Below are 21,337 nucleotides of genomic sequence, written 5' to 3' on the forward strand. Positions count from 1 at the left end.
CCCACCTATTGGCTAAGAAGGCAATCAATCAGTCTAACATGAATCATCTAGTCTATTTGGAAGTTCCTCCTCCTTTCGTTGAGACCAAGGTGTTGGCAGACAAAAACAAAGACACTTCTTTAAAATTTGTTGTAGACGATGCCTATAGGATGTTAGCCGAACTTGGCAACCGTGATGCCTTAGAAGGCATCAGTGTGGCATGTAATAGTATGGAACAACTTTAGTATATTTTCAATAAAATCTCCAGTTTCTCAACAAAAAAAAAGGTATGCAGTGGCTTAATTCTATATATTTTTAGTATCTGCAAAGGATAAGCCATTGGATATATAAGTTCGAATCTCGGGAGAGCGGATTTCATGTTTGGGTGTGTAGACAATAAAATTGCGTCAAAAAAATAATCGAGACCGAAAAATATTGTAACAATTGTAGTATTTGATTTCAAGTAATATGAGTGTACAATCTTTATGATTCCACTGAATCTTCTTCTAATAATATAAATTTAAGGGGTTTTGAGCTTGATCTTAAATTTATGCTTGTTTCCACGAACGATGATCTTTAATTCAACTAGCACGAACTTTGATTTGAACTCGTACTCCTTGAAACTTAATTTGTTCTTCGTTCTTGAGCTTGAACTTGATTTCTTGGACTTGATCTTGATTGCTTGAAAGTCGAAGCATGTAGAGGAATTTGTGGTGTTTGATCCACAAGCTCTCTCTTGCTTCTTGTTATGATTTCTGGTCTCTCTTCTGAGTTATGAAAACTTTTATTTATAGTTGCGAGAGGGAAGAATTGTGATGAGAACAACTCTTTTCGACTAATCAGATTGAAGCGTAACAAGGCCATATTTGATTGGCCAGAACATGTCACTTGCACATGTGACACCGTTTCATTGGCCATTTAATTTGACTTGGCATGCGTTGTCATTTTGGCATGTGGCTTGATCCTATCGGCTCTTCCGTTTGACATGGCATGCCACATCATTTGACACGTGGAGCTAAACTGGGCCTCTAGGAAGATGACATATTGGGCCTAATAAAGTGGGTTCATCACGTGTAGCCCAATTAATGGGCTAGTTCAATGTATTTGAGCTTATTTATTTAATCCAATTATATTAGCCGAATAAATTTATTTGAACTAATATCTCTTAAATTTAAAATATAATTGTAATTATTTTAAGAATTTAATTCTAATAAAATTTATATACCTACAGGGTGATGACAAAAGCGATTTGCTTTTTACCTGCTCATGTGCTCCATCCTTATTCAGATTAGCTTCTTTTAGGTATTATAAGTTTCTTTGTCGTGTATTTTTTCAAGAAAATGTGTAGTTAAGGAGCCTTAGACTTCATTTTGTTTGTATCCTAATAGCTTCAAATGATGAGACCATCCTTATATCTTGTATTAAAGTATATTCTTTTCTTTATTGTAATCAAATTTCTAACTAATGTTAGGTTTTTAAGTTATTAGTAAAGATAAGCTAAAGAAGTAACTAAATCGATAAATTTGTACTATATTTGCTTTGATTTAGTTTAAATATTAAAAAACTAATTAAAATTAATTTGGTTTTCAAAGGGAAGTGTTAAGTACTGTTGCTTGCCCTTTTTGAGGTTTATTACAGTATGTAATAGATGAATATTGCCAAAACTCTAAAGCAATTAATGCGAGCAATTATTCCTGTCATATGTTTTATACGCATTAAACAACTCATTTTCAATAAGTTATACATTTGTTTTCATGCAGTGTACTCTTCTCTTTAATCAGACACATACTCTGAACCTAACACGCTACACATTAGTTGTTTAATTAATTAAATAAGGTGTCTATTGAATTATTCGTGATAGGAGAAATAAACAAAGTAATTATTAATTACACTAGTTAAGGAGAAGTAACACGTAGCATCAAGGGAGAGGTTGTGCAATGATTAACATTTTATTTGTTTTTATTTTATAACACTTTTAATGGATTTAAACTTGGAGACCATGTGGGAAAGCATAAGGTGATCAGGTCTTGGACACGAAAAGAGTTGTGCAATTTACCGTGCAAAGTCACAATAAACATCTTCCCATTGCCGCAAATCACAAACTTTTATTCTTAACCTCGAAGATTGTGGTAAGATGAATATAATTTTTTTTATTCTTAGTTAGAGTTTTCGGATTTGAGTCTTAAGGAAAATAACAATTTTTTTAAGTGGTGACTATTTCCATTTTAATGAGCTTTACACGCTTCAAATTTGATGAATTAGTCGAAATCCCAATATAAGTACTACTGAACCCATAATGGAAAACTAAAAAAAAAAAATTAGCAATGGAAGCATCAAAGAATTATATATGGGTATATTGGTTAATTAGTTGAGGTAATTTACTTTTGTTACTTATACTCTTTAATATTCCAACTACTTCCAACATGGTCTTCTTCGAAATCCTATTCACATTATAAATTTGGTAATAATAGTAATTAATCATTTTTTGCGTGATACGTGGTACTATGATTCGATCTGCTTTTCCTATTGATTACCCCTTTACATGTCAAAAAGAAACATAAACGAATGCACCAACATAATTCGATGCTTTAATTCATTTCAACTGATCATTCTCCATGTTTCAAGTTTGAGATATCTTTTGATCCCCACAATTATAGTGACAAATCCAATAATGAGTTTGCGTATTCGGCATAATTCACTACTTTGAAATGGAACCTTTTTTATATATATCTGTAGGAAAAATAAATATAAGTAGAGTTTTCATTTTGTATTTTTAAACTTAGAGCGTCTAAAATTATAGATCTGTCACGACCTACAAAACTCACAACTTACAAAGGCTTACAAGATTGATACAAGCAGACTTACAAGTTGTACAGCCTAAGATGTATGATGCTTTCCGAAACTAACAAAATGCACTTTGCTTTGGTCGTTCAATGAACTAATTAAACAGCTTTCAACAAAACATTGACCCTAGTTTGGCGTCAAAAATAATGGGAATGTATATACAAGGGTGGTAGTATTATCATCATAATTTCATAATTCGAATTATATAAATAGCTGGTATTGTAGTTTTATCCCATGACCATTAAGTACTCAATTGCAAAGATAACCATTTTATTTACTATGTATTTCTTAAATTGTTGGATTATTTTTATTCTGTCATTGTGCATATGTCGTCTTTGATCATTCAAGCATCTGCTTTCCATATTTAACAACAACAAAAAATCAAATTGATTATTTGCTGACTAGTATTTTGTTTTGATATATTATTTTCTTTTTCATTCAAGGTATCAAAAATTTAGTACTTAAAATTCTCACTAGAAATTATTTCACGATGAATATATATTACTCCATGTTAATCTTGAACTTTATCAACAGTACGAATTATTGATCTTCTAGATATATACAACAATATGCAAAACTTAATTATGAAGCGATGATTAACATTAAAGTTTCAAGAGAAAAATAAAAGTGCAAATGAGGAGGTTTTACTATAATCTTACAATCATAATTCGCTGTGATTCAATACATTCTTAAACTTTTTTCGAATTATATTGCTTAACCGGTAATTTTAAAAAGGATTATTACGTATGTTATGTGTATGAGATTACAAATATCTCTTTTGAAATAAAAGAGGCACGGAAAGTAAGTTAAAATTACCAGAATTTAGGTCAAAGAGGCGTATGGTCTGATCTTTTTTGTGTTTTTCATTTTTTCTATTTTTGGGAGTATACCTTAATTTTGTGATGGTTCAAAATAAGAATATACCTGGGACGGTTATGCAAATTGCAAAGAAAGGGAAATCACATGAGCAGTTAGCTAGCAGTGCAAGCATCGGACCTACTCTTTGTGTGGCAGAAAGCATTTTCCTCACTTCACCTTCTCAACTAAGCTATATTTTTAAATAGATGGTCAGTTTACACGCTTGCATCTTGGTTATTTTATCAGTTTTTACAATCTTTCTTCGTTATATATCGAATAATTCTATCTATTAAAGTTTAGATCGATGAAAAGAAATCATGTAATTATGCTGGAATTTAAACACTGAAATTTAGGGTTTGCACCTATTTTTATTGACCATTAGGCCTGCCTTGAGTGCGTCACCAGTAAAAATAGTTTAAATATTACAATTTCAATCGTGATTTTACAAGTTCAAATCTTAGGATGTAATAATTTTTTACTAATAAATTGATCAACTTTCTCCATTAGATTTTTAATTTTTAATATATATTACATGAGTATGTATAGTGTTAATGGAAATAAAGATATTTTAACACTCAGAAGAATATTGTTTATTGATTAAACTGTCAGTATTATAAGCCGAATTGTTAATTCGTTAAATAATGCCAATTGCCAAACCAATCAATTATAGGGTATTAATTGAGCTTTGTAGGCTACCTTACCATTTTTCACGTGTATATGGATTTCTAGTGATTTTAAGTGCACCATTAGACATGAAAAAATACTTTGGTATTATTAAATTCATATCTTGAATAGTGAATTTTAGCTTTTGAACTTCAAGTAAATATTACTCATCGTTTGATTTCTAGGTATTTTATGTGAAATATTAGTTTCTAGTCACGACTCTTCATGCCTTTTCCTAAGTAAATAAATAAATGTTTGTCTAAATGCTAACTTCTAAATATGCTTCATTAATTTTAATTTCTAAGGGATCGTTTGACGGCTGGGATTAAAAATAATAATTTTAACATAAAATTTTAGATTTTAATAGCAATATAAGTACTAAAATTTTAATATTATTTATCTCATATTAAATACGGTATTATAATCATTTCAGAATAACTTTGTCCCGAACCAAATTAGCCGTAAGTTATTTCTTAACGTCAAGTCAAATATTGTCCAAATACTTTCTCTCTCAGATTTTGTTGAAACTGTTTTTCACGAGTTGGACTTTAGTAGTACTACTAGTAATGAATTTTACATGAGCGCAATTACTCAAATACCCTCGAATGCCTTATCTTGTCTTGTTAAGGATGACAACATAAACTCCAAAAATAAATAACGCGGCCAATTAATATGAGAATCAAACAGCCAATTAGCAGTTAACCGTAAATAATTTCCACTTTCTCCATTGAAACCTCTCTTTTCCATTCTCCCTCTGGGATCTATCGATCGCCTTGATCAACCTCAATTTGGTTAGTTTTCGTTACCCATTTGATTAAAAGTTTTAGTTATTATCTTTAATTACATGAAATTTTCAAATTGGTAGTGTATAGTTATTTCTTTGTTTTCTTGTTCTTAACATGCAAAAGGGTCCAATAGGAAGCAAATATTTTGTGGGGTTTTGTTAAAATTTCAATTTGATGATTGTTGATCACCATTTTGATATCTAATCCAAATTTTGAGGTTTTATTGTTTTTTATTTATTATGTAGGGGTCTCCCACTGCAGTTAATTTATCTGAAATTTCTGAGTTATATTTGAAGGCCACAACTGGGAAAGGAGTCGATATTTGGATGACAAAAAGGTCAGGCTTCGATTTTCCATATTTTTTCCCTTTTTTCATCCATGAATTGCATGTGATTGTGTATAAGTTGTATGTTACATTGACCTTTATAATGTTAAAAGATTATGTTTTCTATGTTTCTATTTGGATGTATGCCCGCGTTACTTGGTTTTTCTGTGATGGGGTTTGGCTATAGTCGAGGTCTTGTGATTTATTATTTGTTTATATACATTCCTTCACTGAGTTGGTTTGGAGATTTTTGAATAATTCATGTAGTTTCTGGGTAGTGTTTTTTGACAACCAATTGAAGTAGTTGATTAAAATCTGTGTAATTTGTCTTTCCCACTCCTCTATTAGCTAAACATAAGGAGGGAAGCCTAGTGTACTAAGCTTCCAACATTTGTGGGATCCGAAGAAGGGTTGGACATTTGGTCTTATGCATGCAGCTAACTTGCATGCTTGAACTTGTGCCCTCGTGGTCTTAGCCACACATGAGATGATTTAATCCTGAAGTCCTAATGTAGGATTTGGCTGTTTTTCTAAACTAAATTCAAGATTTTATCCAGGTGTATAAAAAAAGTATCCGGGGTTATTTGGGTGTACGTTGATGTATTAGGTTTTAAGAAATTGGGTTTCTTTTAACTTGGTTAGATCTTTGCCTTGGCTACTCCTTGTCCTAAAGGTTCTTTAAGTTACTTAAAGCAGGTTCAGAAGCAAGAGTACGTTTTGACTTCATGTTCTAGCTCTATGACGGTTGATAGGTGTTTACTGAAGAAATGTACCACGTATAGGTGACAAACAGCTCCTCCTGTCTTGTTTAAGAGAAATATTCATTCTAATCTCGGTGAAGATATGTCCTAGATTGCCTGCTGCTTTGCATCAGATAGGAGAGCAATTAATTATTTTCTGCTCTCTATTCTTTCTCTTTATATCTTCTTTCTTTTTCTGTCTGACTTTCTCTAAATATTGTTATTTTGTAACTCTACAAGAAATGCCAAACTTGCAAAGTTAGCTACCTGGACTTTAGGACTGGTGGTCATAACTAAAAACCAGCTTGTTCATGGTGGTTGCAATTCAAGAGTGCTGACATGGCATCTCTCTTAGACCAGAATGGCTATTATCTTTTTTGTCATTTTTTCACATTTTTCTCTCATTTTACCAAAAAAGCCTCTTTCTTTTGTTTCATGATTAATGCTAGAATGCGAAACTCTAGGATGTTAGAATGTGAAAGGTCGGGACGTATACCATAACTGACCATTATGTATAACAATTATGTGGGAAAATAAGTACAAGACAACAGCTTTTAATCCTGCCAATGGTTTATGAAGGACAACTTCTTGAAAGATATATATACCCGGGTAATGACTGGCAAGAAGACAAGATGTAAGTCAGGCTGGATGATTGGAAGGTGTCCTAAAGCCAACTGCAGAGATGGCTGACGCTGGCGTCTGAGTGAGGCTGCCAGAAAAGCTAGAAGATCTGTGGAAGGAGAATTCATGAGTTTCAACTGAAGAATTAAAAAGGATAATTCAAGGAAAGAACGGAAGCAAGAGAACAGATAACAGTGCGGGCTTTGGTGCAGGAATCATAGTATCATACTATGACAGATGTTTGCTAGGGATGGTGGAGTAGTGGATAGCTCTTCTTGGTTGGCATTGGCGGTTTCGACATTGGTATTTGAGAGGTAGGAAAGTAGGGTTGGTGGGGTGGAGGTGGGTAAGTTCTATAGCTCAAAGTAGTTTTCTTAAAGCTGGTAAGTGTACATGCATAGAGAAATGGAAGATCTTGATATTTTTGTTCATTAGGTACCTTCTCATTTGCTCCAACATATTGATAGTTGATACTAAATCCCGGTCTACATCAATGTATCTAAACATTGCAAATAAGAAAGAATTTAGTTGTTAGTTTTCATTGGTTGATATCACTGTAATGAACGAACGCGTTTTTATTCAATGGTAAAAATTTACTTTGGTTAAAACATAAAATGAAAAATATCGCTAACAAATAAAGTCTATTACTTAGATGTTTTTTGATATATCAAAATTCATGTTAAAGGAGAAAATGTTTATTTGTAACAATAAATTATATTTTCTTTGTTTGGGGTTTAGTGCAAAGATTAATATTGTGATGTCTGGTTTTTTGGATGGTTCCCCCAAAAATAAAAATATGCTAACATATTTTCTAAAAAATTAACTATGTTAGACATTATTAATGTATAGAAATTTATGGTAAAGGAAAAAACTAACTTTTTACTCCATCTATGGATAACAGGAGCGGAATTTTCTTGGTTTGGTGTTTAGCGCGGAGATAGAGCGTAGTATTGTGATTTACCCATTTTATATTGTTTTCATTTAGATGGTAAAAAGAACAAAACAGAAAAAGGTTACTAATAATTCATGCACGGATATTCACATGATTGAATGCAGGATGCTTCGTGCATCGGGCTGCTCTTCACAGGATCGACTTTTTTTAATATCCTTATTCATTTGATTTTCAGTTTTTTCATGTGTATGTCTTACAAGTATGTTTACTCATTGATTTTGGTATTATAAATTTTTTATTCCCTTCTATAGCAACAAGATTTACAAAAAAAAAAAATATATATATATCTAACCGCACGAAGCGCGAGCAAATTAACTAGTAAGATATATTTGAGTTTCATCTTTAATATCAGTTGGAGGCTACTCATCTTTAACCATGAGTCGTTTGTCAATCATCACATAGAAGATTGTATTTTTTGAGTCTTTAAAACTGGGAATAAGTATTTCTGCAAGGCGGGTCTTCTCTTTTTCGGTTTCTAATTGGACCTGTTATCTACTCTTTGGAATTGATTTTTATTGTTAGTCAAACGGTTGTGATTATATACCAAGTTTTCATCGTCATCTCTATGATTCTCGGTTTTTTCTCTTTATGTGAATGTGAATTTTGTCTGTTTATTGGAAAAGGAATTTCTATTCGGCAATATGTGCGGATAGAAGTCTCTTCTGCATTCTATGATAGCTATCATTAAGGACACACGGCCTACATAGGTACTCATTTTACTTACCAAAAATAAAAATAAGGACACATGGACTGCTGTAGATGACGAGACTTTTATATGTTTTCTTAAATGGCTATAGGAAAATTCCTGTGAAGGAATGTTAATTCAAAACAGAGGTGACTTTTCAACAACTGTTAGTGTGTGAAGCTTTATTTGGTTTGTCAGATTGGTCAGAAGTATCAAATCTGAAAGATATATCCAAAAAAGAAAAATTGGTGTTCTGTCTGTGTGCCTTTATTTAATATACCAGGAAGCTACAAGGAAGGAAGCTACAAGGAAGGAGACGTCAGCATTTTAACATATTTAGATACATAATTTAGAATGGTTTTAAGGGAAAGAGGTTTGGTCATTAGTTGCTAAAAGTAGGAGAGCTTTTTTCATCTATGTTGTATGATGATGATCAGGCAGTGGACACCGATGTAATTGTACATTCCTTTTCTTCGTCTTCTGTTTGGCTGAAACAGGCGGAAACATGGTTTGATCAAAATATCCATCTGAAATATTTAGCTAATTCCTTTTTTTTAGTAAGGTTATACAGACGATATATCTTTACTAGTTCTAGTAAATTGAAGTTGTTTGTGAGTCACAACAACAACAACAACAACAACAACAAGAAAAAACCTAGTATAATTTCTCAAGTGGGTAGTGTGAAGGGATCTGGGGAGGGTAGTGTGTACGCAGACCTTACCCTTACCTTGAAGGTAGAGAGGCTATTTTCGATAGACCCCCGACTCAAGAAAAGATTCAAAGAAGAAAGATTCAAAGAAAGAAGTAGCATCAAGCAGTAGCAACAACAAGATAGTAAGAAAACGAGGCGAAAGGAACATCATGTAGTTATAGAAATCTAACAGTAATATAATACAAGACTAACACTGATACTACTGGTATGAGTAAAAAAACACTCTCGACTACCTACTAGCCTTCTACCTTAATTCTCAACCTTCACATCTTCCTATCAGGGGTCATGTCCTCGGAAAGCTAAAGCAACGCCATATCCTGCCTAATTACCTCTCTCCAATACTTCTTTAGCCTACCTCTACCTCTCTTCAGACCCACCAAGGCCAATCTCTAACAGCTCCTTACTGGTGCATCTGTGCTTCTCCTCTTTACATGCCTAAACCATCTAAGCCTTGCTTCTCGCATCTTGTCCTCCATCGAGGTCACTCCTACCCTGACCCAAACATCTTTATTTCTAATCTTATCAATCTTGGTGTGCCCTCACATTCATCTTAACTTTCTCATTTCTGTTACTTTCATCTTCTGGACATGGGAGTTCTTGAGTTCTTGACTGGCCAACACTTTGCCCCATACAACAGAGTCGGTCTAACAACCACTCTGCAGAACTTGCCTTTAAGTTTGGGTGGCACATTCTTATCTCATAAAACACCGGATGCGAGCCTTCATTTCACCTATCCCGCTCCAATACGATGTGTAACATCCTCGTCAATCTCCCATTACCTTGGATAATAGACCCCAGGTACTTGAAACTAACTCTCTTAGAGATGACTTGTGTATCAAGCCTCACGTTCACGTCCGCTTCATTGGTCCCATCACTGAACTTGCACTCTAAGTATTCTGTCTTGGTCCTGCTCAACTTGAAACCTTTAAACTGCAGGGTCTGTCTTCAAACCTCCAATCTCGCATTAACACCGCCTCGCGTCTCGTCAATCAGTAAAGTATTATCTGTGTGAGTCACTGTTTGATGTTATTATTTTTTGGCCATGGATGCATGGGTTGCTGATAAGTCCTCATCTCTGTTTAAGGATGGCATTAATTTCTATTTCCTGGGAGTTGGTTGGGAAGTTATTGCTGATTTCTAAAATCACTTTGTTGTTTGGAGGTAAAGCTATGACATCACTGTGGTTATGAGTTCTTTTCCTTTTTGTTAAAAGGTTATTGGTTCTATTATTTCAATTGTGTAAGAGTTTATGAATACATATAAGATCCGTACTCTAATTTTGGTAGAACGGTGCCTAGTGAAATCTTTGGTATGCTAGCTGCAAATGGCTTCTAGTTGGTTTTATTTTACAAAGGTGCTTTTGGTTGAAAACTGCAGAAGACTCCGTTTTGCTAAAGCCATGTTGAGACTCAATAAAATCGAAAATATTTGGCCCTCTAATGCTTTTCTATTGCAACAGAAAAGACTCCATTGTGCTAAACTGCTAATGAAACAAAACCCTACTGCTTTACGGCTTCTCCTTACCAATCTGTTTTATTTGTTTAGTCGTACTTTACTTGTGGCGACTTTAAGACATCATCGTATTTATGGTGTATATCAGTGTCTTCCATCAGTGAAACCCACACCCTCCACCTTTACCCCTTAATGTAACTTCTACATTAGTATCCTGCTGAGTTCATTGTTTTCTGGGGCATTGGGCATTGTGTAACAGTGTCACTGCCCTGCCTTAATATCTACCACCAGAATGCAGATCTCTATATCTTCGGTGATATGGCTGCTCTCTGCCAGAACTGATGTTCTACTTGATTTGTGGGACAGGTGAAGTTAGGATGATTATTTATCTTCATCTTTGTGTTTCTGCTACATAAAGTGATCTCTCTATCCCAGCCTGTTTGCTCAATCTGAAGATGGATGATGGGTCCAATATTTTTCTGTGCAATTTGGTTTGCCATCATGAAGATATACCTTCATTAGTAGTGAATTCGACAATAATTGGTTGAGGTGTTACTGATAAAAATAATAATTGGTTGACATGTTTGGTTTCCGAATCAGAAAGAAGAGCTTGCCAAGTCTCCGCATGCCATATATTACATTCTTGTTTCTATTTCTGTTTGGTTTGGTTGCTTTTACTACATATAACTACAGTAGAAAAAACACAATGAGCTATGTGGCTTTATTTTGGATAGTAAACAAAAATAACAACATTACCCAGTGTGATCCCATGAGCGAGGTCTGGGGAGGGTGAGTTGTAGACAGACCTTAACCCTACCTTGTGTGAGGTAGAGAGACTGTTTCCGATAGACCCTCGGCTCAAGAAAAGCGTTTCCAAAACAGGTTTGAAAAAATACAAGAGTAAAAAGCCATGATAGAAATATTGAAGAAACAAAAGTATTGACAGCAAAAATAGTAAAGATAACCAAAGTAAAAGAAACAACAATAGTAATAAAATTTAAGAATAAGATAATAGTAGAATAATAATAATAAAACTAATAAAGAGAAGAGGGAGCAGATAGGGTGCTCTAAACTAGAACCATGCTGTCCCACAAGGAGGAAAATCGCTCGATTACCTACTAACCTTTTACCCTAATCCTCGACCTCCATGCTCTTCTATCTAGCGTCATTAGTGTTATATTGAGATGATGATGTGTTAGCCGAGCTCAATTTTCTGAATTGAAGATGTGAATCCTAAATATCTTGAATAAGAACTGCTTCAGTTTTAGATTCAATATTGAACTTCACTTACTGAGATGAACTTAGGGAAAGATATTGAAGTAATAAGCATCCACGGATCTAAATGTCAGTGTTCTAAAGAAATGATTGTCACTCTGTTCTAAAGAAATGATTTTCAGCTGGCCATCTATGAAGTTTATGCAATGCTTTAGTCAATGATATTTACAGTACGTCTGATAGCTTGTTCTCCTCCAATCAGGCATCACCCAACAAAATAGTAAACCACCAAGATAGGCCAAAGGAGTATGTCACACGGTAATTATATATTTGATTTGGAAGCAGATCAGCAAGGTCAAGAGTTCTTTCATTCCGAGCCTTGCATATTTTATGGGAGCTTAGCGGCTTTACCACAGCCTAATGTTCACACAGTAATACCAGCTCCTGGAAATGCTGGTAATATCTATTTGCACCATCTATCAGACCATCAGCATGGGGTGACACAGTACAATGCGGTTCAACATCAGCATCCAACCACCAATCTTGACCTTGCCATTTCTGCTTCGTCAAATCACTACAATCCCTACATGGCTGTTCCATCTGCTTCTAGAGATTTCCCCATTCCAATAAATCACGGGCCACATGATCAGCTTCAATCAAGCTCTCACAACATCCTTGGAATGAATTCAGACAGCTATGGAAGGAACAATCGTTACATGGACGATATGGGAAGCTCATTTAAGAGAAAGAATGCTGAAGGAATCCCTGTGAATCTTCAATATCATCATGCTTTGGCAGGCTCCAGTTCTTCTGTTGCTCCAGTGATTACAAGGGCACACGAATATGATGTCTTAATTGATGCTGCATCATTTACACCACCAGATTATGGAGGCAATTCATCATCATTCATTGGAGATGGAGCACCGAGAAGTATGAGTAACAGATCTGGTGCTAGTGGTCCAGATAACGTCGCAGCACGTAACCATAATCATCTCTTTCAAGGAAACTATGCAGGTCAAGCCCATCAGTTGCCTGGCAATCCTTGGTTGGACCGGCAGTTCAACAGCAATGGTAGTGAGGCTCAAACTTGGGCCTGGAATCATGCTGTTCCTTTACCCTATGTACCTGGTAATTTATGTTCTTTTTTTAATTGAGATTTAGGGATCTATTTTTCCTAGGTTCACTGTTGCTAATCTTCTCCTTGTTTAAAGTTTTGTTTTCTTATGTGCTACTGGCATACCATCCAGCTAAACAATGAATCTTTTAGCTTCCTTCCTTATCAAAAAAAATCTTTTAGCTTCTTTTGTCCTGGAAAAATCCATAGGAAAACATGTCTTGTTTTCTTTTTGCCTTTGCTGATTCTAATTGCTAAAAGTTGACTCTGATAAATGATTGCATGTGTCCCACCTTTTTCTATATCTCCTCCAGTAAAGTTCTCTCCCCCCCCCCCACCAAACCCCCCCACCAATCTTCAAGTGAAATTCATATCACTTTAACTTCAGGAACTGAATGCATCTGTTTTGCTTTTCTCTATTACTTGTAGATGCTGGAAACACGGGTGTGCAGGGTTATCAAATAACATCCAGCAATGGAGGTTTGAATAGTTTTCAACATCCACCCATTCCTCAAGGGCACCCAAGCCTTCATCATCTGCCACCTAATTTTCAAGGAATGAGAGGACAGGCTATCACCTTCCCTCCACAAATGACAGCATCCTCACGCAGACACCTACCAAATAATTCCTCCAACATCACCACCAACCTATTGCAAGGCGCTGTAGAGGCAGGACCAATATATATGCCCTCGCTACCAACTGGCTTTGGGTTGTACAGACCTCATCAAAGGGCTATTGTGCTTGAACGGAATACTAGACATCGGAACCTTCCTAATATGAGAGTTCTGCCAGAAGATGTAAACTTTTTATCTGTTTGACCATGTCCCATCACTTCGTTTGTCATATTATTGTCTAATTTGATGCATTTGAAATTATGGGATTGAATGCTAGTGGGATTATCTTTTCTTGGTTGTTATATGTAGGGAGTGGCAATGCTGGATATTCCAGTCTACCATGAAGTTAATAATCCCCCCGTTGATCAGCACAGAGATATGCGTTTGGACATAGATCACATGTCCTATGAGGTGAGCAATAGGTTTCTCGATTATATGTACTGTCTAACATTTGTTGTGATGGTTGATGAGTATATTCTAATTCTCTACTTTATTTTTATGTTAGTTACTAGTTCGGTATTATTGTCTACTCCGCAATTTGTTTGCATAACATCTAGTAATTAAATTTCTGCAACTTTAAAATTCTTTACCAGGAGCTTCTTGCACTGGGGGAGCAGATTGGCAATGTAACAACTGGATTATCAGATGAAATAATCATTAGCCATTTGAAAACAAGAATATTTTCGCCCACTGGGATTCCTTGCACTCTGGAAAGCGCTGCATGTTTGGATCACGAAACTGATTTCTGTGTCATATGCCAGGTATTAATGCTAACTCAATACATTGAGTAGGAGTAGGTTTGCGTATGAATTTCAGGGGTTACTGTTGGGATGGCTCTGCTTTAGTCTCCTTTTCTCGGACCCATTTTATTTTAGGTCCTGTTTAAGCAGACTAACCAAGACAAAGGTTTAATCTGTTGCACAGACAACCAGATTAGTAGGTTCGAGTTTGTTATGAACTTCAACTCCATTCTAAATCAACTTCCTTGGAGATGTTCTTATATCTCTTAGTTTATGTTCTTATAGTTATTCTTGTTTTCACTCTCGTAATCATCAATCTTCTATTCACAATTTTTTTGTAATGTTAGTAGTAGGTTCTAAATCCTATTTAAAAGCATTACCCCTCCAATTCCCCCCAAAAATATTACCTATCTCTTTTTTTCTCTCTCATTCCGACCTTGGTTTATTATCTTATAAAGTTAATTTATAAAGCTAGAAACTAACGACAAGATTGTTAGTTACCAATTTAGGATTAGAAAAATATTGAACATTTAATTAGAAACACCATGGTTAAAGAAATTTGCTTGATGCTTCATTTGTTAACTAAGTCAAGTGTGGGAGAGAAATTGTATTAATCAGAAATATGAAGTTGGCACAACTGTCCCCTTATAATGCTTTATCTTCCTCCTAATAAAGAAAATAGTGATTTTGCAAATTCTTCCACGCGGAAAACTTTTTTTTGCGCTTGGAATTGATTTTGTCTTCTTTTCCTATATTTTCTTGTAACGCTAAAAGTAACAGTATACAATATTTTGAGAAAGAATAGGTTGATATCCAATTATAAGAACGAAGTGTAGTTGCAAGATTATACTTCGAAAACTTATACTACGATCTTAGGTTGTATCTATTTAAGAGAGAGCTTACACTGTCGGCTGAATTGTGACAACTGTTCGCTAGAGGATGCTTTGGATTCCTTCCTAAGTCTTTATAAGCTTGCCTACCATCTCAGTTTGATGACATCATTAATTTTTGGATTTCCACCAGCCAAATTGTTGTGATGTTTCTTTTCCATCCTTTTCTGTTCACATAGAATGCTGTGTATTGTATTTATGTTGTCTGGATTTGTAATGCATGATCAGTATCCAACTATGCGCTGTTAATTCTTGGTTGTGCTTTCCTCTGAACCTACATTTCTTTGCTTTTCCTTTCTTTTGATATCTTTATATCTCTGATGGCTTGCAATGTATGTTATATCTTCTCTTTCAGGCTGATTACGACGACCAAGAAAAGATAGGAACTCTTGACTGCGGACATGAATATCATGCGGAGTGCGTAAAGAAGTGGTTGGTTGTGAAGAACACTTGTCCCATCTGCAAATCCACAGGATTGTCAATAGCAGGAAAGAATTTGTGAATACAGGGAGTTGGTGGATGAATAATTTGGAAGAGTGGGACATTTTGCTTCTCTTGCTAAATATTTATTCTCTAACAAGAGGAAACGTTCGTGAACCTGTATTATATATATATATGTTGTATATACTTGGCTAGATTTGAGTAGATGTCCAAAGAATGTACATGGTGACCTTAATTTTGTCACCTGAATTTGTACAGACCTCTTAATTTTGTTGAACCGTGCATAATTGTGAATTTGTACAGACATGTAACATTTTTTTGGTTCGACCACGCCTGATTATTGTATCCTTTATGGATTAATGTGATGTGTTGTGTATGATGGAGATATCCAGAATTAAATGGTGGATTCAAGTTAGCAGATTTGTACATGTTTGCCTATGATGATTTTTGTTAGCATTGGGTTCTCTGGAGGCAGTTTCGCGCCTAGCCTAGCATAGTTCAGGTGCTGTATGATCTATTTTATTGCATATTTTTGTTAGCATATATATATAGAGTGATTTTAAAGCCGGAAGGCTTGGGAAATTTTTAATTTAGTTTTATTTTTTGTGTTAATTATTTTTTGTTAAACATAAGAACGTTACATATTTTTGAGTTGGGATAATAGCATTTTTGGTTCCTCAATTATTAGTAAATTCTAATTTTTGTTCCTACGATATATGTTTCAGCACATTTAATCTATTCCTTCTTCAGCACATTTATTTGAATTAATTTAAATGTGTGCTTTTGAGCCCTTTGTGTTGGAAATAATGCTATCTTTAGACTATTTTAGAAATATATTATCCTCAAATATGGAATAATAATACAAGCATTACATAACGCATAGGAAATTCAATGGTGGAAAATAATTTGTGAATATCCTCACGGAAAGGGATCAAAAGTGCACATTTTAAGTAGTGGAACATTTAATGTGTTTAATCGAATAATAAAAGGATTACAATCACACATTACAAATACCTTAGAGACCAAAAATTCTTTGGAGTTTGTTTAGTCGGTTAAAATTAAGGGAAATTTTCGTTCCTATACTATATAGGATACCAAATATGTTCATAGTTTGCATATTACCCGCCATTTTAATAGTACTTCTACAAAATATAGACAATTCATTAAATAAGGAATCATTGTAGCTGTAGGCTTCCTTATTTAGGCTGCTAATATTGGGGAATTAAATATTCCCACTCTCCCAAGTTTCTCTCTCCAAATCTCACCACCTCACTCACGTATCAAACCACACCCCACGATTTCCTCTTCAATCACCCACGATTTTCTCTTCTAAAACCAGCGAAAATCTGTAACCCCTCCACCATTGACAACCATTAAAAAGCTTTGAATTCGAATTTGGGTTTTCAAAAGACATTGTTTGTTTGGATTGGATGTTGTTGCAAAGAATTGAGAATTCTCTCTACGTCTCTCTCTATCTCTCAATCTCAAATTTCAGTAATATAAGAGGAATGGAAAAGAGAGCAGCAATTCCATCATTGACAGCCATTAAAAAGCTTTGAAGCTTTGATTTGAATTTGGGTTTTCAAAAATCATTATTTGTTTGGATTGGATGTTGTTGCAAATAATTGGGAATATGGTTAGGAGTTTATATCTCAATTTTGAGGGGTTTTGGTGAAGATTAGACTTGGTTTTGACTGAATTTCATATTGAAACTCGAAGAAGAAGAAGAAGAAGAATAAGAATAAGACATGACATACATTATATTGCAGAAATTCTAGAAAAATCGTAGAAAAATTGTATTCTATTGTATATTTATTTTTCTTTTATTCATTTAACCATTGTATGAAAGTTGAACAACATTGTAAAAAAATTGTATTTAAGTGGTATTATATTGTAGTTGTATATATCCGAAAAAATTATAGAAATCAAATACATTGTCAACGAGCATTGTCCTCCAATGAAAATTAGGAACGATATGGGTTTTCGTGTATACATGGAGACGAAAAAGGAAAACAAAAACTTAGGATCATATCCGCTATGTATAACTGTTCACAATTTCAATATGGAATTGAGTATCACCAATGAGAACACAGTTGCATGTTTGTGCTTGTCGCACCTCCTTTTTACCGCGCCCGCGGGGCGCGTGGGGAGTTTTCTCCAATTTAAGGACAGTCGAAACGGGATTTATTTAATTATTTCAGAGTTGCCACCTGGGAATTTTAAGGCGTCCCAAGTCACCGGTTTTAATCCCTGAATCGAGGAGAATGTGACTCTGTTTATTATTCTGCGAATCAGAAATCCTGAGTAAGGAATTCTGTTAATCCGGAAGAAGGTGTTAGGCATTTCCAAATTCCGTGGTTCTAGCACGGTCGCTCAACTATTTTTATTATTGGCTTATCTTGATTTTTACATATATATTGCAGGATTTTGTCACCGCTTCTGTTTATTGTTTATGACGAATTACGCTTACGTATATTCGTATTATATACCTTTTATAATTACAGAGGATCGTGCCACGCATACGTGTACACAATAAAATTGTTATAGTTTTTATTAAAAAAATCATATGTTCGAAATTTAAAATAAAATCAGGAACATCATCACCCTTGTATTTAGACAATGAACTGCACATCTCGAGTTATATGAAATTATTTTACATCCTTGGAAAAATCCTTTTCTTAAATATTCGTTCGAAATTGCGCGTACGCATAATCCGAATTTGCTTTTTAAAAATATAATCAGGGTACGCGAACGCATCCCTAATCGCGCAAAATATTTGTAATGGTATTATGGATTTTCCACAAATTGTTTATTATATTCATACATTTTTATGTGAAAATCTTGAGAACTCCCATTTTAGAGGCCCTTAAATTCTTTGAAAAGAATTCACAATCTATTAAATGTTGCCCGTCGATTATAATTTTCGAGTATAAATTATATTCATCCCGCTATTCAAATTCGAAGAAAAGAATAAAAATAGGATTTTTAACAAATACAACATATATATATATATATATATATATATGCCAAAGAATGAATTGTATATGAAACTAAAAATGATTTATAAAGGGAAGAAATATTTTTCAAGAATTTTTATTATTTTTATTTAGTGCAAGTTTTATTTCTACTTACCATTGATATAAAGTGTTGCAATTTGTTCTTATACATATCATCTCATTCTCACATACTTGTTTTTAATCCAAAATTATAATTGCTTAGTTTATTTATAACGCTAAATAATCAAATTGATGAGAAAGGAGTTATTATTCGAATTGATTCAATAAAATTGTATTACATACAACATAGTTGTGCGCCTAAACATTCATAATATTCTTAACATCATAACGAGCTATACCAACTCACCTTACTCATATGATTATAAATATACATGTCATCATGCCATATAATAGCTTATATCAATCTAAACAAAATCATATTTTTTTTACAAGATATACTACTAATGTAACTTCTTAATACTTCCATTCTACTTTACATTTAGCTAAAGGTATTATGGGATGTAATCAATGGCCCATTTTTATGCCATACTCCCTGTTTTGACAACTCACATATAACTATACTAATGAGAAATTCTAGTATAGATAATATTATTACAGCACTTATATGAGTTTTAAAAGAGAATAATCAACTACTAATTATCATGTCAAACATACTACTATATTAACCAAACACAAAAACAAGACTGAACTTTTAAAATAATGAACTTAGACAAAATAAAAATAGAATTGCAATTCAAGCTTCATTGATTCGTCATGCTGAATCTCTTTCCAACATAGAATCTAAAAGATAAGTACCTGGAAATGAAGGTAGAAGAAGTAAGTTTCAGCAGTTGCAGCAGTAACAAAATACTGGCAGAATATCAGTATTTCCACATATTTGAGCAATAATAAGACCCGAGAAACCCAGATTCACAAGAGCAACGCTTCTTAAAGAATTTCAAATTTTAAAACCAAATAGTATCAATACACAGACCCGGACAGATTCCAAAAAGAACAACAAGATTTCGGATTTTTCTTTTCTTTTCTGGTGTCTGTTTCAGCTTCACTGTGTGTGTGTTCCTTTTTGTTTCTTTTTCTTTTCAAATTTCTGTTTCTGATTCTATTTCTATCTCTTTCTTTCTTTCTGTTTTTCTCAAATGTATCTCTCTGAAAACTGATCTTTCTCCTCCTCTAAAATCTGTTTTCTTCTCTTAAAATCAGATCTTTTCTCCTAATTTCCTTTTGATTTTTCCTCTCTTCAGTTTTAAAATCTGTCCTCCAGATCAGATTTTTTCTTTCTCTCTTTCCTTTCTTTCTGTCTGAAAGCTCTCTCTTTTTTCTTCTCTCTTAAAATCTCCTCCTTTAAGGTCTGTCCAGCTCCCTGTATTTATACAGGTCTGGTCCTATACTCTTTTAGTGCTTCTTGGACCCCTTTTCTTCTTTAAAAATCAGAAAGTTCCATTAAAACTGCTTTTGAATACTTTAAATGATCCTATCCTGATTTTAAGCAGCCCCATTACCCTTTGTTTCCCATTATCACTTTAAATAATAGCCAATAACTTTCCACTTTCAGCCCATTATGCTATCATATTACCCTCACTATTCTGTCCCAGAAATACCCTCAGAAATCCTATTGTGATTACTATTATTACTGCTGTCAAACTTAAAATCTAACAATACAGATTTTTAAAATCTGTTCAAACCTGATTATTAATCTGATTTAAAACAGCTACAACCAATCCTAAAGTTTTGGACTGAATCCTAACTAAGAATGTAACCTTCTAACACAATTACATCTAATCAACATTTGTAAACTTGAATTCAAAAATAACATTACAACACTATTATACTGAATTCAGCCTAATAATTCAAACAGAACTTCAACATTGAGTTAGGATCAAACAGATACAGGAGCATTGTCAGTATACTGACAATGCCCTGAAACTCACTGTTCAGAAAACAATATATGTACACAACATTCATTTGAATTTACTGACTTGTAAATAAACATGATTTAATTGACGAGTATTAATCAGTTGACTATTTACAACATTGGTCCATAATCAGTCTAAAACAATAGAAACAGACTGTTTCAATCAGCATTATCATAAATGAGAATTCATAATATAACTAATCGACGAACTTAATCGAGTCGATTACTCACATTGTAAATAATCACAACCAACAGAAACAGTTTCATATTTTGATCATATAGATGGGTATGAGACAGTATAACAGAATTGACTAGAAAATTATGAAAAATTAATCAGACTAATGAAACAAACATAGAATACATGTAGAATACACATAAGAAAACAGAAAAATTACCTCTGAACCTTCAAATTCAACCGGACTCAAACTCAACTTGGGTTCGGGCTTTTTTGAAATCAAACAGACCTTAGTCGAAGTATTTTCTACTGAAAATACTTTGACTAAGGTCGATTAAACCTCAATCTTTCGTCTGAAGTGAAAAAGATGCCAAGATTGGAAAATTTAGGGTTTCAGATCTTGGATTTTAAATCCGAACACTTCTGGGTAGATTCGAGGGAAACCAAAGATGGCACAAGGGTGAGGGAAGCCTAAAGGTCATTTGGTGTTAATTTGGGAGGAATCTGAGTAGGGTTAGGTTTCATTCGAATCTTCAAAAGAAGATTCGAAGAGTTCTGAGGGGATTCGAACCAAACCAACACTAGATCCATAACGAGGTAGGC

At 34.0% G+C, this 21,337-nt stretch overlaps 1 protein-coding gene across 2 annotated transcripts; it reads left to right on the forward strand.

Moving 5' to 3' along the window:
• Window positions 1-4,999: 4,999 nt before the first annotated feature.
• Window positions 5,000-16,009, forward strand: LOC104214213 (probable E3 ubiquitin-protein ligase ZFP1). Of its 2 annotated transcripts, none has more exons than XM_009763855.2 (7): window positions 5,000-5,135; window positions 5,375-5,466; window positions 12,094-12,959; window positions 13,375-13,742; window positions 13,869-13,970; window positions 14,153-14,320; window positions 15,545-16,009. In XM_009763855.2, the coding sequence occupies exons 3-7, from the start codon at window positions 12,140-12,142 to the stop codon at window positions 15,689-15,691; spliced, it is 1,605 nt and encodes a 534-aa protein (XP_009762157.1). In that variant the 5' UTR covers window positions 5,000-5,135; window positions 5,375-5,466; window positions 12,094-12,139; the 3' UTR covers window positions 15,692-16,009. The 2 variants fall into 2 exon arrangements, with proteins under 2 accessions (XP_009762157.1, XP_009762158.1); XM_009763856.2 differs by having other exon boundaries at window positions 5,003-5,135; window positions 5,426-5,466.
• The last annotated feature ends 5,328 nt before the right edge of the window (window positions 16,010-21,337 follow it).

The sequence above is a fragment of the Nicotiana sylvestris genome, chromosome 6 (assembly GCF_000393655.2).
Source record: "Nicotiana sylvestris chromosome 6, ASM39365v2, whole genome shotgun sequence".
Lineage (NCBI taxonomy): Eukaryota > Viridiplantae > Streptophyta > Magnoliopsida > Solanales > Solanaceae > Nicotiana > Nicotiana sylvestris.

Bases quoted from the DNA above. Each gene is read 5' to 3' on its own strand.
- LOC104214213 (XM_009763855.2), top strand. From the start codon at position 12,140: ATGTCACACGGTAATTATATATTTGATTTGGAAGCAGATCAGCAAGGT. The intron at 13,971-14,152 runs GTGAGCAATAGG...ATTCTTTACCAG, and splicing joins TAGATCACATGTCCTATGAG to GAGCTTCTTGCACTGGGGGA. The intron at 14,321-15,544 runs GTATTAATGCTA...CTTCTCTTTCAG, and splicing joins ATTTCTGTGTCATATGCCAG to GCTGATTACGACGACCAAGA.